Source organism: Silene latifolia, chromosome 3 (genome assembly GCF_048544455.1).
Source record: "Silene latifolia isolate original U9 population chromosome 3, ASM4854445v1, whole genome shotgun sequence".
In the NCBI taxonomy this organism is placed as follows: domain Eukaryota; kingdom Viridiplantae; phylum Streptophyta; class Magnoliopsida; order Caryophyllales; family Caryophyllaceae; genus Silene; species Silene latifolia.
The window spans coordinates 129,268,137-129,283,845 of record NC_133528.1 but is presented as its reverse complement, the minus strand read 5'-3'; the positions used below and the strand labels follow the sequence as shown (position 1 = coordinate 129,283,845).

At 48.7% G+C, this 15,709-nt stretch overlaps 3 protein-coding genes across 3 annotated transcripts; all 3 read left to right on the top strand.

Moving 5' to 3' along the window:
- The first annotated feature begins 248 nt into the window (after positions 1–248).
- LOC141649674 (uncharacterized) lies at positions 249–896 on the top strand. The gene is made up of 2 exons (XM_074458357.1): positions 249–437; positions 558–896. The coding sequence occupies exons 1-2, from the start codon at positions 249–251 to the stop codon at positions 894–896; spliced, it is 528 nt and encodes a 175-aa protein (XP_074314458.1).
- Positions 897–3,314: 2,418 nt separating this feature from the next.
- Positions 3,315–3,974, top strand: LOC141649673 (uncharacterized). Its single transcript, XM_074458356.1, has one exon. The coding sequence runs from the start codon at positions 3,315–3,317 to the stop codon at positions 3,972–3,974; it is 660 nt and encodes a 219-aa protein (XP_074314457.1).
- A 7,767-nt stretch (positions 3,975–11,741) lies between these two features.
- On the top strand, positions 11,742–12,494 carry LOC141649672 (uncharacterized). Its single transcript, XM_074458355.1, has one exon. It carries the CDS (start codon positions 11,742–11,744, stop codon positions 12,492–12,494), a length of 753 nt encoding a protein of 250 aa, XP_074314456.1.
- Positions 12,495–15,709: the final 3,215 nt, after the last annotated feature.

The following is a 15,709-nucleotide window of genomic DNA, read 5'->3' as shown; positions in this document are numbered from 1 at the left end:
GCCACAACTGCAGTCCCAATAACCAGGATGCTAACTACAAATCAAGGCGAATATACCTGGAAGACACTCCGGTGGCAGCAACATCGCAGCACGTCAAGCGAGAAATCCTGGAACGACGGAACTTCGTACAAGGAGCGGACACCACCCACGGGAGCATCGGCGACCCTCCTAAGAGAGGCATACATAGAACAAAGCAGCATTTCAGAACTACGAAGCCTCCTCGGGAGGGTCCCCGGTATGCCTCGCCTATGGAGATGGTCTGCACCGAAAGCTACGCCGATTCACCGTTTACCGACGATATAGCCACAGTGGCCTTACCAAAAGGATTTAGCGTCCCAACAATGACTCTTTTTGATGGAACCACAGACCCCTGCGATCACATCAGTCAATTCAAGCAGAAGATGATGGTCACTACGGCCACGGGAGCCTCAAAAGAGGCATGTATGTGTAAGGGATTTGGTTCAACCCTAACCGGAGCAGCATTACAATGGTTCGTCGGTCTGCCTAATGGCACCATATCATCATTCGCTGACTTGGTCAACGCTTTCAACCAACAGTTCTCCAGCAGCCGCAGGACACCCAAGCAGCCAAGTGACCTGTACAGGATCGTTCAGGAGATAGGGGAATCAATCAAGGACTACGTCACCAGGTTCAACGCAGAAAAAGTCTCAATACGAGGCTGCGATATGTCCACTGCTATCAACGCCTTCAGGCAGGGCCTGGATAAGGAGTCAAACCTCTACAAAGAATTAACTATGTATCCTTGTGAGAGGTTCGAGGAAGTTCAACAGAGAGCTACTGCAGCGTTAAGATTGGAAGAAGATATACGAGGCGTAAAGGGTACAAAGAGGCTTCGACAAGACAAGCAGGAAATTCGCACCAGAAAAGAGGGATGACCGAATTAAGCCATACAGCAGGCCTAATATCAGCAGGGTAGCAGAAAAGGCTCAGCAAATTGACGATTCTCCACACCCTCCTAAGCTATCTGAATACGGATTCAACACGGGAATGGAAGGGCTGTTGAAAGCGCTCAGAAATCTGGGTGACCAGGTGAGATGGCCAAAGCCACCCACTCGGGACAGACAGCCAAACGACGACAGAGACAGCAGTAAGAAGAGGTGTGAATGGCACCAAGACATAGGGCATAGGACCGAAGATTGCTACAAATTACGGAGGGAGGTGAAGTTCCAGGTACGCAAAGGAAATTTGGACCACCTGTTATCACGTGGGGGCAAGCAGGACAGAAGGGAAGCAGCAAATCAGGTACTTCCTTCTGCTCCACCCGTATGCACGAAGATTATTAACGTGATAACAGGCGGATCCGAGCTAGCAGGATTGACATATTCCGCCGCGAAGAGGAAAGCCACCGGAAGCAAAGGAAGTCATCCGAAACCTCGTACGAGTAAGCGAGCAATTTACCCCCGGTAACTTTCGATGAAACCGACATGGAAAGCGGCGCGAACAATGCATGACGATGCCTTGACCATAACATTATCCATTGGCAATTGCACCGTTGTTAAAGCATTGGTAGATACAGGGAGCTCTGCGAACCTTATCATGCTCGAAACCCTCAAAACCATGGGTTTCGATAAAGAGAACCCGATAAAAAATCATGCGCTTGGTGGGATTTAGTGGAGAGACTGCGCATTCAATAGGTGAGATAACCATCCCAACATATATTGAAGGAGTTAACAAATTAGTAAGATACCTAATCATCGAAGGCCCAACCACCTACAACGTGATACCGGGAGACCGTGGTTGCATCAGATGAAGGCAGTACCTTCAACATATCATCAGTGTCTCAAGTTCCCAACCCCATGGGGCACAGTTACGGTAAAAGGAGACCAAGAGGAATCCAGAAACTGCTATACCCAAGCCCTCAAAGCCACAACCAAGCTCCCCTCATAGCAATTACAGGACCGGGGCACCTCGACAGAATACAAGGAACCTCCCTCGGAAGAGTTGGACCAGATACACCTGGATGAGGAGCACCCGGATAGAACAGTGTTGATTGGGGCCACCTGCAGTGAAGAACTGCGCAACCAACTGATTCAATTTCTCAAGAGCAACATGGATTGCTTCGCCTGGTCCCACAATGATATGGTGGGCATAGACCCATCCGTTATTTCACATAAATTAAGCGTAAACCCAAGCTGCACCCCAGTACAGCAGAAAAGAAGAAAATTCGCGGCAGAAAGAAATGAAGTCATCAATAAAGAAGTGGACAGCCTCCTGGCAGCAGATAAGATTAGAGAAGTCAGTTACCCTGAGTGGCTCTCTAACGTAGTAGTGGTACCCAAAAAGAACGGTAAGTGGAGGGTATGCGTAGACTTCACAGATCTAAACAAAGCTTGTCCCAAGGATCCCTTCCCACTACCGCATATCGACGCAATGGTGGACGCTACTGCGGGACATGAGGTACTCACTTTCCTCGATGCCTGGAGCGGTTACAATCAAATCAAGATGCATCCACAAGATCAGGAAAAGACAGCATTCATGTCGGAGAGGGGCATATATTGTTACAAGGTCATGCCCTTCGGCCTTAAGAACGCCGGGTCCACCTATCAACGGTTGGTAAATAAAATGTTCAAGCAGCAAATAGGAAAGACCATGGAAGTATACATTGACGACATGGTGGTAAAATCTAAGAAAGCAGAGATGCACATGGAGCACTTGGCGGATACCTTCCAGACATTGAGGGAGTTTAAAATGAAACTTAATCCATCCAAATGCTCGTTCGGGGTATCCTCGGGAAAGTTCCTGGGGTATATGGTGACACAGAGGGGAATTGAGGCAAGCAAAGAGCGAGATAAGAGCAATACTCCAACCGGAATCACCCCGAAACCAAAAGATGTGCGAGAGGCTAGCGGGAAAGGTGGCGGCCCTAAATAGGTTCATATCAAGAGCCTCGGATAGGTGCAAACTATTCTATGATATATTGAGGAAGAGTCAGAAATTCGAATGGACTAAAGAGCATGAAAAAGCATTTGCCGAACTCAAAAGCTACCTGAGCACGCCGCCATTACTCGCGAAGCCTGAGCAAGGGGAACCACTATTTTTGTATCTATCGATCACGGAAGCGGCCGTAAGCGCAGCTTCTGGTTAAAGAACAAGAAGGAGTGCAAAGATCCCGTATATTATATCAGCAAGTCTCTGCTCCCTGCGCAGAGACCAGTACACTTCTTTTGAAAAATTAGCACCTCTCGTTCTGCGCTCTTATAAAAATCGCGGCCGTACTTTGAATCTCACACCATCCATGTCATAACCAATTACCCGCTAAAGACTATTATGAGGAAGCCCGAACTCTCGGGAGAATGACCAAGTGGTCAGTGCATCTTAGTGGCTATGACCTGCAATTTGAACCCAGAACGGCGATAAAATCCCAAGCCCTAGCAGATTTCGTCTCTGACTTCTGCCCTGCAACTCGTGGGGAAGCAGAGGAAGGAATGCTGACGATGGTGGGAAGCCAGGATGGTGAGGTGTGGACCCTGTATATTGACGGAGCCTCAAATGCTAGAGGGGCTGGTGTAGGTTTAGATCTGCGATCTCCCAAAGGGGATATGATAGTGCAAGCCATCAGGTGCGAATTCAAGGCAACCAATAATGAGGCCGAGTATGAAGCTCTTATACTTGGGATGCAAATGGCGTCAGGGCTCAAGGTAAGGAACCTGAGGGTATATAGTGATTCCTTACTTGTGGTAAATCATGTGAACAACGAATATGTGGCACGAGATTCAAAGATGATAGCCTACCTAAAAATAGCCACAGAGCAGAAATCAAAGTTCAGGACATTCAAGATAACCCAGGTGCCACGAGATCAGAACGTGGAGGCTGATGCCCTGGCTACGCTGGGGCAACCTTCCGCCCACGTAGCCGTCAAACATACCAATTACTCACGTGTTGACCCCAGCCCATCCGAAAGAGCCGGACTTGGATTCCACAAAGAAAGGGTGTACACGTGCGGCAAGTACTGAGGAACCGTAATCTTTGGTTTCCCCGATGGGACAACGAGGATGCGATTGGAGGATTCCATACCTAAACCGCTAAGGGATGGGACGCTCCCGAAGACGAAAGGAAGCACAAAGTTTCAGAATAAAAGCTTCCAGGTATATCATGATTGATAATATTCTCTTCAGAAAATCATTGGCAGGACCATGCCTAAGGTGCTTAAGCAAGGAGGAAGCAGAAACAATACTGCAAGACATGCACAGTGGAGAATGCGGGAACCACGCTGGAGGACGAAGCCTGTCAAACAAAATCTTAAGACAGGGGTATTTCTGGCCCACAATGCGCGCAGACGCCATAAACCATGCCAAACGTTGTGAATCATGTCAAAAGGCGGCTCAGCGATTCACCAAACCAATGAGAACCAATGCATCCAATTATCTCTCCATGGCCATTCATGATGTGGGGCATGGATATAGTGGGAAAGCTACCCAGGGCTCCAGGAAACAGAGTATATATGCTAGCAATGACCGACTACTTCTCAAAATGGATTGAAGCAGAAGCCATGACAGAGGTAAAAGAACAACAGGTGATCTCTTTCATCAAGCGCAACATCATAAGCAGATTTGGGATACCATCCGAGATCATATGCGACAACGGGTCCCGATTCATATCGATAACACCGAAGGCTTCGTGCACGATGGAACATAACACCGAGAAAGTCACCCCAGATATCCACAAACCAACGGCCAAGTGAGTCCAAAGAATAAGATTATTGTGGAGAACCTCGGAAGCGGCCGGAAGAGTTAGGGGAAAATGGGCGGATGAACTACCACCGTACTGGGTCGACGAAACAACTCCAAAGATGGCAACGGGTCAAACTCCGTTTAGCCTAGTATACGGAGCGGAGGCGGTGATACCTTCAAGTCCCGGTACCCACACACACGATACGGTGTCAAACGGCGAGCAAAACCAAGTCGAAATGACCAGGAGCCTGGATACGATTGATGAGTCATGCGAGAAAGTGCTTACATACGTATGGCATCATATAAGCAATCCGTAGCAAGGACATATAACAAGAATGTCGAATCGGGACCCTCGAAGTAGGGGACCTAGTACTAAGAAGGGTATTTGAAAATACCAAGAACCACAAGCGAGCAAATTCGCCTATAAATGGGAAGGGCCATATCAATTCGAAAGCATTGTTAAGAATGGGGCATACAGGTTGATGACCATGCACGGTCAAATCCTGGATAAACCCTGGAACATCCGTCACTTGAAACGGTACTTTGTCTGACAAAGTGCCAAAACTTTAGTGTACAAAGGACCCTTCGAAAGTCCGTGAAGCAAAAAAAAAAAAAAAAAAAAAAAAAAAAAGTGGGGTTAGTATATGCCTTAGGCATTAGAATGTTTTATGAAAACTTTTTTTCCTTTTAGCTTTTCTTTTTTTAGAAAGAGTCGTTTTTAAACCGAGTAGTACAGTGCGGCTTCCGGATCCGTGTTGCCCGGAACACCATGAGACAAAGACCGGGTAATTTGCACTACTTTGGACTTTATAATGCTTCTACGAAGAAGGGCTTTGGTACTAATGTTGGTTGCTTGTCGGATGAGGCACACTTTGAGGGTCCGGCCTACGCCATGTGAGGCCGCGAGACGTTTATCTAAAGTCAAGCCACATGGAGAGCATACGCCGAGGTAGCGCGCGGGGGTTCGGCATACTAAGACCACCCATACCTTAACGTTAACTCAGTAATTCCTTAGCTAGCTATGTCGTAGATCAATGGGTGCACGCACGGATTTCAAACGTCTGGAACCACAAGGAGCGCAACACTCCTTGTTAGTCAGAAATATTCAATGAAGGTGAGCTCTAAGCCAGCTAGCCCTAGTGATAAGATATTCCACGTCATGGGTGGAATATGTTATCAAAAATCTATCACCTAAAAAAGGGGGCTGTGCACTGAGTCGAACCGACTTCCAGGTATACCTATGTGGAATCGAAACTCCAGAAATTGGTGGCAAAAACACAAGTATAACAAAAGTAAGGCCTGGAAACCTGGGCCTAAAGCTACTTTAAAGTAGGGCACCTGCTACCTTTAGCAGGCGCCATCAAAAGTTCAACGCCTGCACACCGGCAGGCACAAAACGGACCAAAATAAGATAGTTTTTTACAAAACTTGCGCCACACAGGGCCAAGTCCCCAGATAAATTGAAATAAAATTTAAGAGAGGTCAATCCTCTCAATAGCTGCTTCCTGACCATTGCTCTGCTCCCTATGCTCTATTTGCTTCTCCATTGCAGGTACCTGGACAGCTCCAGGAGTTGTAGAAGCACCATCACCAGCCTCCCGGCCAGGATCTCCTCAACGGTCCCGAAATGGCTCCGAAAATATCCATGGTGAATACTCGGGCTCCGGGTTAGCGAGCTTGACCTCGGGAGGGAACAGGGCACTCGGATCCATGCCATTGGGAAATGCACGAGCAAATTCAGCCGCTCCTCTTCCAGGTTCCGGATGTGTGCCTCCCCTCGGTATAGGCACGGATGCGGTCAATCCGCCCCTCAAAAGCGATGTAGGCTCCCACATTCTTGGCCAGCTCGGCCATCTCTTGACGGGCCTCTGCCTTTGTTAACCCGTGAAGTCGAACGCAGTTGGCCTCCCGGGTCCTCGCCACCGATCTTTGGCCGCCTCCTTCTCCCGGAAAGTCGTGTGGAGTCTCTCCCTCAACTTGGCACAGTGGTCAGTGAGCTCCTTGTTCTTCCCCACGAAGCCGGACATTCAACCTTAGCCCTCTGCAGCATCTTGCGAAGGTAGAGAGAAGATTGGAGAGCCTGAAACAAAAGAGAAGAACGCATTAGTCGTGGAAGCACAGGGGCAAAGAGAGAGGTGGAACATCAAAAGGAGGGCTCACCGGGAAGCGGTGCTCTGCGGCCGGGTCGATCATCTCCTGGGGGCGATTGAGTCAAAAGCCTTGGAGCAAGCTGGGGTCAGGAGCCTTTCTAGTGTGGGCCAGTAGTTGGCCCGATCAGCGTCCCCAAACTCAGCAGGGAGGCGTAGGAGCGGTTCATCGAAATGAATGGGGATCCAGGAGCGCGCGATATTGGGGTAGCTTCAATGGGCTCGGAGCGAGCCTAGAAGAGGACCTTCTTCTCGAAGAGGCAGGAGAGTGAGAGGAGTCAGCAGTCCTCTTCCTGGCATGGCGCATCAGGATTTCGGAGGCAGATGGTTTGGCACTTCCTACAGGAGCACAGGGACGCAGGGGGTCAGAATAAAGAATCAAAGGAGACAGGGAATTCCAAGGGATTGAGGGGTGTTTACCAGAAGACATGGTTTCCTCGGTAGCGAGAATCGTCTAAACCAAAGCAAGCGGGAGGGGGAATAATCTACGATCTTCAGGAATGGAAAAGAGCTTGGCAACAGAAGTATCCTCGTCCTCGGATTTCTCAGGGTTCTTGAGTTCTGCGTCAAATCAAAGAGTAAGAATAGTAAGCGACGGGGGCAATTATGAATGAACATGCAAATGCACTTACTCTTGGCGAAAACCCAGTGTTCAAACAGGTAGTCGGCACGAATGGGAAGAGACTCGAGCTTGATGTAGAAGAAATCCTCATACCACCCATCGTCCTTCCCTTTTGCCGCCGAGAGGAGGAAGTTTTCGGTCTTCTCCACAGACCTAAAAGTATATTGGCCGTGCCCCAGTGATCGGCACTCGAACCTATGGGCCAGATCTGATAAACCAATCTCGGCGCCCATGCTATTGTTCAGAGCAACGGTGGACAGGAGGATCCTCCACGCATAAGGAGCAATTTGGGCCATAGGGAGAGAGTTCAAGCGGATGAACTCTTGGATCATTGGGGGGAACGGAAATTTGAGGCCAAGGACAAAGGGGTAGGTGTACGAGCAAATCCACCCCGAACGAAAAGCGTCCGCTTTCGACCGAGGTTTGGGGATGTGGATCACCACATCGTCACCTAGCCCAGCAGGCTTTGATTCTGGGTATATCCTCCTGGGTAAGGTGGGAGTCACCGGAGTGTGGTCTTTTGAGGACTCCCTGTGTGGGGAAGTCGTCGTTTTCAAGGTCGATGGTGGTGGAGGAAGATGAAGTTAAGCGAGTCTTAGCCATAATAAACGAGGAGAAAGAAATGGGAGTACCTGAGAGGACGGATGAAGGCGGCGCTGGCAGTGAAAGGGTGTTGACAAAGAAGGAATTTGGGGAGACGGAAGTTCGAGAGGTTTGAGGAGATGAAATGATGATGAAAGAGAAAATGGTGGGCGGATGAGATTAAATAGGAGAGGGTAGTTGGGGTTTTTAAAATGTGAATTGAAATGGAGTATGCGAGAAGTCACTTAACGATACACTGCAATTTCCCGCTCAAATAATTAGGGTTGCACTTTTCGCAGAAAATTGGGGGCAAACTGTTAGGCCCAAAATATGGATATGGGCTGACTTGGGGCAGCAGGCCTGGGAGCGCCACGGGATGCAAGATACCAGGGTGCCAGCCTCAGCGAGTAACGCAGGAAGTGGGCTTTGATCCACACGGACGAAGCTTGTGAGAGTCCAATAGCTTGCGAGATCCGAAGAAAGGAGAGACCTACCCATTGTTAAATTAGGAGTAACTTGGAGAAGAAGGAAGGAACCCTAGCTCCTCGACCTCCCCTATATAAGGAACACCCATGCAAAGAAGAAGGATCAGCGACCCTCCGGAAGAGAGGCATACATAGAACAGCAGTACCAGGAACTACGAAGCCTCCTCAGGAGGGTCCCCGGTATGCCTCTGCCTATGGAGATGGCTGCACCAGAAAGCTACGCTGATTCACCGTTTACCGACGATATAACCACAGTGGCCTTACCAAAAGGATTTAGCGTCCCAACAATGACTCTTTTTGATGGAACCACAGACCCCTGCGATCACACCAGTCAATTCAAGCAGAAGATGATGGTCACTACGGCCACGGGAGCCTCAAAAGAGGCATGTATGTGTAAGGGATTTGGTTCAACCCTAACCGGAGCAGCATTACAATGGTTCGTCGGTCTGCCTAATGGCACCATATCATCATTCGCTGACTTGGTCAACGCTTTCAACCAACAGTTCTCCAGCAGCCGCAGGACACCCAAGCAGCCAAGTGACCTGTACAGGATCGTTCAGGAGATAGGGGAATCAATCAAGGACTACGTCACCAGGTTCAACGCAGAAAAAGTCTCAATACGAGGCTGCGATATGTCCACTGCTATCAACGCCTTCGAGCGGGGGCACAGATAAGAGTCAAACCTCTACAAAGAATTAACTATGTATCCTTGTGAGAGGTTCGAGGAAGTTCAACAGAGAGCTACTGCAGCGTTAAGATTGGAAGAAGATATACAGGCCAGAAAGGGTACAGCAGGCTTTGACAAGACAAGCAGGAAATTCGCACCAGAAAAGAGGGATGACCGAATTAAGCCATACGGCGAGCCTAATATCGCGGGGGTAGCGAAAAAGGCTCAAGAAATTGACGATTCTCCACACCCTCCTAAGCTATCCGAATACGGATTCAACACGGGAATGGAAGGGTCATTGAAAGCGCTCGAAAATCTGGTGACCAGTGAGATGGCCAAAGCCACCCACTCAGATGTGCCAAACGACGAGAGAGACAAAGAAGATTAGAGGTGTGAATGGCACCAAGACATAGGGCATAGGACCGAAGATTGCTACAAATTACGGAGGGAGGTGAAGTTCCAGGTACGCAAAGGAAATTTGGACCACCTGTTATCACGTGGGGGCAAGCGGGACGATGAAGGAAGCGAAGAAATCGGTACTTCCTTCCGCTCCACCCGTATGCACGAAGATTATTAACGTGATAACAAAGCGGATCCGAGCTAGCAGGATTGACATATTCCGCCGCGAAGAGGAAAGCCACCGGAAGCAAAGGAAGTCATCCGAAACCTCGTACGAGTAAGCGAGCAATTTACCCCGGTAACTTTCGATGAAACCGACATGGAAAGCGGCAGCGAACGATGACGATGCCTTGACCATAACATTATCCATTGGCAATTGCACCGTACGGAAAGCATTGGTAGATACAGGGGAGCTCGTGAACCTTATCATGCTCGAAACCCTCAAAACCATGGGTTTCGATAAAGAGAACCCGATAAAAAAATCATGCGGGTGGGATTTAGTGGAGAGACTGCGCATTCAATAGGTGAGATAACCATCCCAACATATATTGAAGGAGTTAACAAATTAGTAAGATACCTAATCATCGAAGGCCCAACCACCTACAACGTGATACGGGGAGACCGTGGTTGCATCGGATGAAGCGTACCTTCAACATATCATCGTGTCTCAAGTTCCCAACCCCACGGGGCACACGATTCTGGGTAAAAGGAGACCAAGAGGAATCCAGAAACTGCTATACCCAAGCCCTCAAAGCCACAACCAAGCTCCCCTCATAGCAATTACAGGACCGGGGCACCTCGACGAATACAAGGAACCTCCCTCGGAAGAGTTGGACCGAGATACACACGGATGAGGAGCACCGGATAGAACAGTGTTGATTGGGGCCACCTGCAGTGAAGAACTGCGCAACCAACTGATTCAATTTCTCAAGAGCAACATGGATTGCTTCGCCTGGTCCCACAATGATATGGTGGGCATAGACCCATCCGTTATTTCACATAAATTAAGCGTAAACCCAAGTCGCACCCAAGACAAAAAAAAGAAGAACATTCGCGGCAGAAAGAAATGAAGTCATCAATAAAGAAGTGGACACCTCCCGCGGCAGATAAGATTAGAGAAGTCGGTTACCCCGAGTGGCTCTCTAACGTAGTAGTGGTACCCAAAAAGAACGGTAAGTGGAGGGTATGCGTAGACTTCACAGATCTAAACAAAGCTTGTCCCAAGGATCCCTTCCCACTACCGCATATCGACGCAATGGTGGACGCTATTGCGGGACATGAGGTACTCACTTTCCTCGATGCCTGGAGCGGTTACAATCAAATCAAGATGCATCCACAAGATCGAAAAGACAAAGATTCATGTCGGAGAGGGGCATATATTGTTACAAGGTCATGCCCTTCGGCCTTAAGAACGCCGGGTCCACCTATCAACGGTTGGTAAATAAAATGTTCAAGCAAAGAAATAGGAAAGACCATGGAAGTATACATTGACGACATGGTGGTAAAATCTAAGAAAGCAGAGATGCACATGGAGCACTTGGCGGATACCTTCCAGACATTGAGGGAGTTTAAAATGAAACTTAATCCATCCAAATGCTCGTTCGGGGTATCCTCGGGAAAGTTCCTGGGGTATATGGTGACACAGAGGGGAATTGAGGCAAGCAAAGAGCAGATAAGAGCAATACTCCAATTGGAATCACCCCAGAAACCAAAAGATGTGCGAGAGGCTAGCGGGAAAGGTGGCGGCCCTAAATAGGTTCATATCAAGAGCCTCGGATAGGTGCAAACTATTCTATGATATATTGAGGAAGAGTCGAAAATTCGAATGGACTAAAGAGCATGAAAAAGCATTTGCCGAACTCAAAAGCTACCGAGCACGCCGCCATTACTCGCGAAGCCCGAGCAAGGGGAACCACTATTTTTGTATCTATCGATCACGGAAAGCGGTAGTAAGCGCGCCTCCGGTTAAAGAACAAGAAGGAGTTCAAAGATCCCGTATATTATATCAAGCAAGTCTCTGCTCCCTGCGGAGACCAGTACACTTCTTTTGAAAAATTAGCACTCTCTGTTCTCGCCTCTTATAAACTGCGGCCGTACTTTGAATCTCACACCATCCATGTCATAACCAATTACCCGCTAAAGACTATTATGAGGAAGCCTGAACTCTCAGGGAGAATGACCAAGTGGTCAGTGCATCTTAGTGGCTATGACCTGCAATTTGAACCCAGAACGGCGATAAAATCCCAAGCCCTAGCAGATTTCGTCTCTGACTTCTGCCCTGCAACTCGTGGGGAAGCAGAGGAAGGAATGCTGACGATGGTGGGAAGCCAGGATGGTGAGGTGTGGACCCTGTATATTGACGGAGCCTCAAATGCTAGAGGGGCTGGTGTAGGTTTAGTACTGCGATCTCCCAAAGGGGATATGATAGTGCAAGCCATCAGGTGCGAATTCAAGGCAACCAATAATGAGGCCGAGTATGAAGCTCTTATACTTGGGATGCAAATGGCGTCAGGGCTCAAGGTAAGGAACCTGAGGGTATATAGTGATTCCTTACTTGTGGTAAATCATGTGAACAACGAATATGTGGCACGAGATTCAAAGATGATAGCCTACCTAAAAATAGCCACAGAGCAGAAATCAAAGTTCAGGACATTCAAGATAACCCAGGTGCCACGAGATCAGAACGTGGAGGCTGATGCCCTGGCTACGCTGGGGGCAACCTTCCGGCCCACAGAGCTGTCAAACATACCAATTACTCACGTGTTGACCCCAGCCATCCAGAAAGAGCCAGACTTGGATTCCACAGTAAAGGGTGTACACGTGCAGCGCGTACTGAGGAACCGAGAATCTTTGGTTTCCCCGGGGGGACAAAGGGATGCGATTGGAGGATTCCATACCTAAACCGGCTAAGGGATGGGACGCTCCCAAGACAAAAGGAAGCACAAAGTTTCGAAATAAAAGCTTCCGGGTATATCATGATTGATAATATTCTCTTGAAAAATCATTGGCGGACCATGCCTAAGGTGCTTAAGCAAGGAGGAAGCGAAAACAATACTTTGCAAGACATGCACAATGGAGAATGCGGGAACCACGCTGGAGGACGAAGCCTCACAAACAAAATCTTAAGACAGGGGTATTTCTGGCCCACAATGCGCGCAGACGCCATAAACCATGCCAAACGTTGTGAATCATGTCAAAAGGCGGCTCCAACGATTCACCACCAATGAGAACCAATGCATCCAATTATCTCTCCATGGCCATTCATGATGTGGGGCATGGATATAGTGGGAAAGCTACCCAGGGCTCCAGAAACAGTATATATGCTAGCAATGACCGACTACTTCTCAAAATGGATTGAAGCGAAAGCCATGACAGAGGTAAAAGAACAACAGGTGATCTCTTTCATCAAGCGCAACATCATAAGCAGATTTGGGATACCATCCGAGATCATATGCGACAACGGGTCCCAGTTCATATCAGATAACACTGAAGGCTTCTGTGCACGATGGAACATAACACTGAGAAAGTCAGCCCCCAGATATCCACAAACCAACGGCCAAGCTGAGTCCAGCAATAAGATTATTGTGGAGAACCTCAGGAAGCGGCTGGAAGAGTTAGGGGGAAAATGGGCAGATGAACTACCACTGGTACTCTGGTCAGACAGAACAACTCCAAAGATGGCAACGGGTCAAACTCCGTTTAGCCTAGTATACGGAGCGGAGGCAGTGATACCTTCAGAAGTCCTGGTACCCACACACAGATACGGCTGTCAAACGGCGGAGCAAAACCAAGTCGAAATGACCAGGAGCCTGGATACGATTGATGAGTCATGCGAGAAAGTGCTTACATACGTATGGCATCATATAAGCAATCCGTAGCAAGGACATATAACAAGAATGTCGAATCGGGACCCTCAAGTAGGGGACCTAGTACTAAGAAGGGTATTTGAAAATACCAAGAACCACAAGGCAGGCAAATTCGCCTATAAATGGGAAGGGCCATATCAGGTCGAAAGCATTGTTAAGAATGGGGCATACAGGTTGATGACCATGCACGGTCAAATCCTGGATAAACCCTGGAACATCCGTCACTTGAAACGGTACTTTGTCTGACAAAGTGCCAAAACTTTAGTGTACAAAGGACCCTTCGAAAGTCCGTGAAGCAAAAAAAAAAAAAAAAAAAAAAAAAAAAAAAAAAGGTGGGGGTTAGTATATGCCTTAGGCATTAGAATGTTTTATGAAAACTTTTTTTCCTTTTAGCTTTTCTTTTTTTAGAAAGAGTCGTTTTTAAACCGAGTAGTACAGGCTGCGGCTTCCTGGATCCAGGTGTTGCCCTGGAACACCATGAGACAGCACCAGGTAATTTGCACTACTTTGGACTTTATAATGCTTCTACGAAGAAGGGCTTTGGTACTAATGTTGGTTGCTTGTCAGATGAGGCACACTTTGAGGGTCCAGCCCCTGCCATGTGAGGCCGCGAGACGTTTATCTAAAGTCAAGCCACATGGAGAGCATACGCCGAGGTAGCGCGCAGGGTTCGGCATACTAAGACCACCCATACCTTAACGTTAACTCAGTAATTCCTTAGCTAGCTATGTCGTAGATCAATGGGTGCACGCACGGATTTCAAACGTCTGGAACCACAAGGAGCGCAACACTCCTTGTTAGTCAGAAATATTCAATGAAGGTGAGCTCTAAGCCAGCTAGCCCTAGTGATAAGATATTCCACGTCATGGGTGGAATATGTTATCAAAAATCTATCACCGGAAACAGGGGCTGTGCACCTGGAGTCAGGCCAGCTTCCTGGGTATACCTATGTGGAATCGAAACTCCAGAAATTGGTGGCAAAAACACAAGTATAACAAAAGTAAGGCCTGGAAACCTGGGCCTAAAGCTACTTTAAAGTAGGGCACCTGCTACCTTTAGCAGGCGCCATCAAAAGTTCAACGCCTGCACACCGGCAGGCACAAAACGGACCAAAATAAGATAGTTTTTTACAAAACTTGCGCCACACAGGGGCCAAGTCCCCAGATAAATTGAAATAAAATTTAAGAGAGGTCAATCCTCTCAATAGCTGCTTCCTGACCATTGCTCTGCTCCCTATGCTCTATTTGCTTCTCCATTGCAGGTACCTGGACAGCTCCAGGAGTTGTAGAAGCACCATCACCAGCCTCCCCAGCCAGGATCTCCTCAACAGTCCCAGAAATGGCTCCAGAAATATCCATGGCTGAATACTCAGGCTCCGGGTTAGCAGCTTCAGCCTCAGGAGGGAACAGGGCACTCAGATCCATGCCATTGGGAAATGCACGAGCAAATTCAGCCAGCTCCTCTTCCAGGTTCCAGGATGTGTGCCTCCCCTCGGTATAGGCACGGATGCAGTCAATCCGCCCCTCAAAAGCAGTGTAGGCTCCCACATTCTTGGCCAGCTCAGCCATCTCTTCAGCACGGGCCTCTGCCTTTGTTAACCCGTGTCGAACGCAGTTGGCCTCCCGGGTCCTCGCCACCGATCTTTGGCCGCCTCCTTCTCCCGGAAAGTCAGTGTGGAGCTCGCTCCCTCAACTTGGCACAGTGGCTGTGAGCTCCTTGTTCTTCCCCACGAAGCGGACATTCAACCTTAGCCCTCTGCAAAGATCTTGCGAAGGTAGAGAGAAGATTGGAGAGCCTGAAACAAAAGAGAAGAACGCATTAGTCGTGGAAGCACAGGGGCAAAGAGAGAGGTGGAACATCAAAAGGAGGGCTCACCAGAAGCAAAGTGCTCTGCGGCCAGGTCGATCATCTCCTGGGGGCGATTGAGTCAAAAGCCTTGGAGCAAGTCGGGGTCGGGAGCCTTTCTAGTGCGGGCGATGGTTGGCCCGATCAGCGTCCCCAAACTCAGCGGGAGGCGTAGGAGCGATTCATCGAAATGAATGGGGATCCAGGAGCGCGCGATATTGGGGTAGCTTCAATGGGCTCGGAGCGAGCCTAGAAGAGGACCTTCTTCTCGAAGAGGCGGGAGAGTGAGAGGAGTCGCATCCTCTTCCTGGCATGGCGCATCGGATTTCGGAGGCGAGATGGTTTGGCACTTCCTACGGAGCACAGGGACGCAGGGGTCGAATAAAGAATCAAAGGAGACAGGGA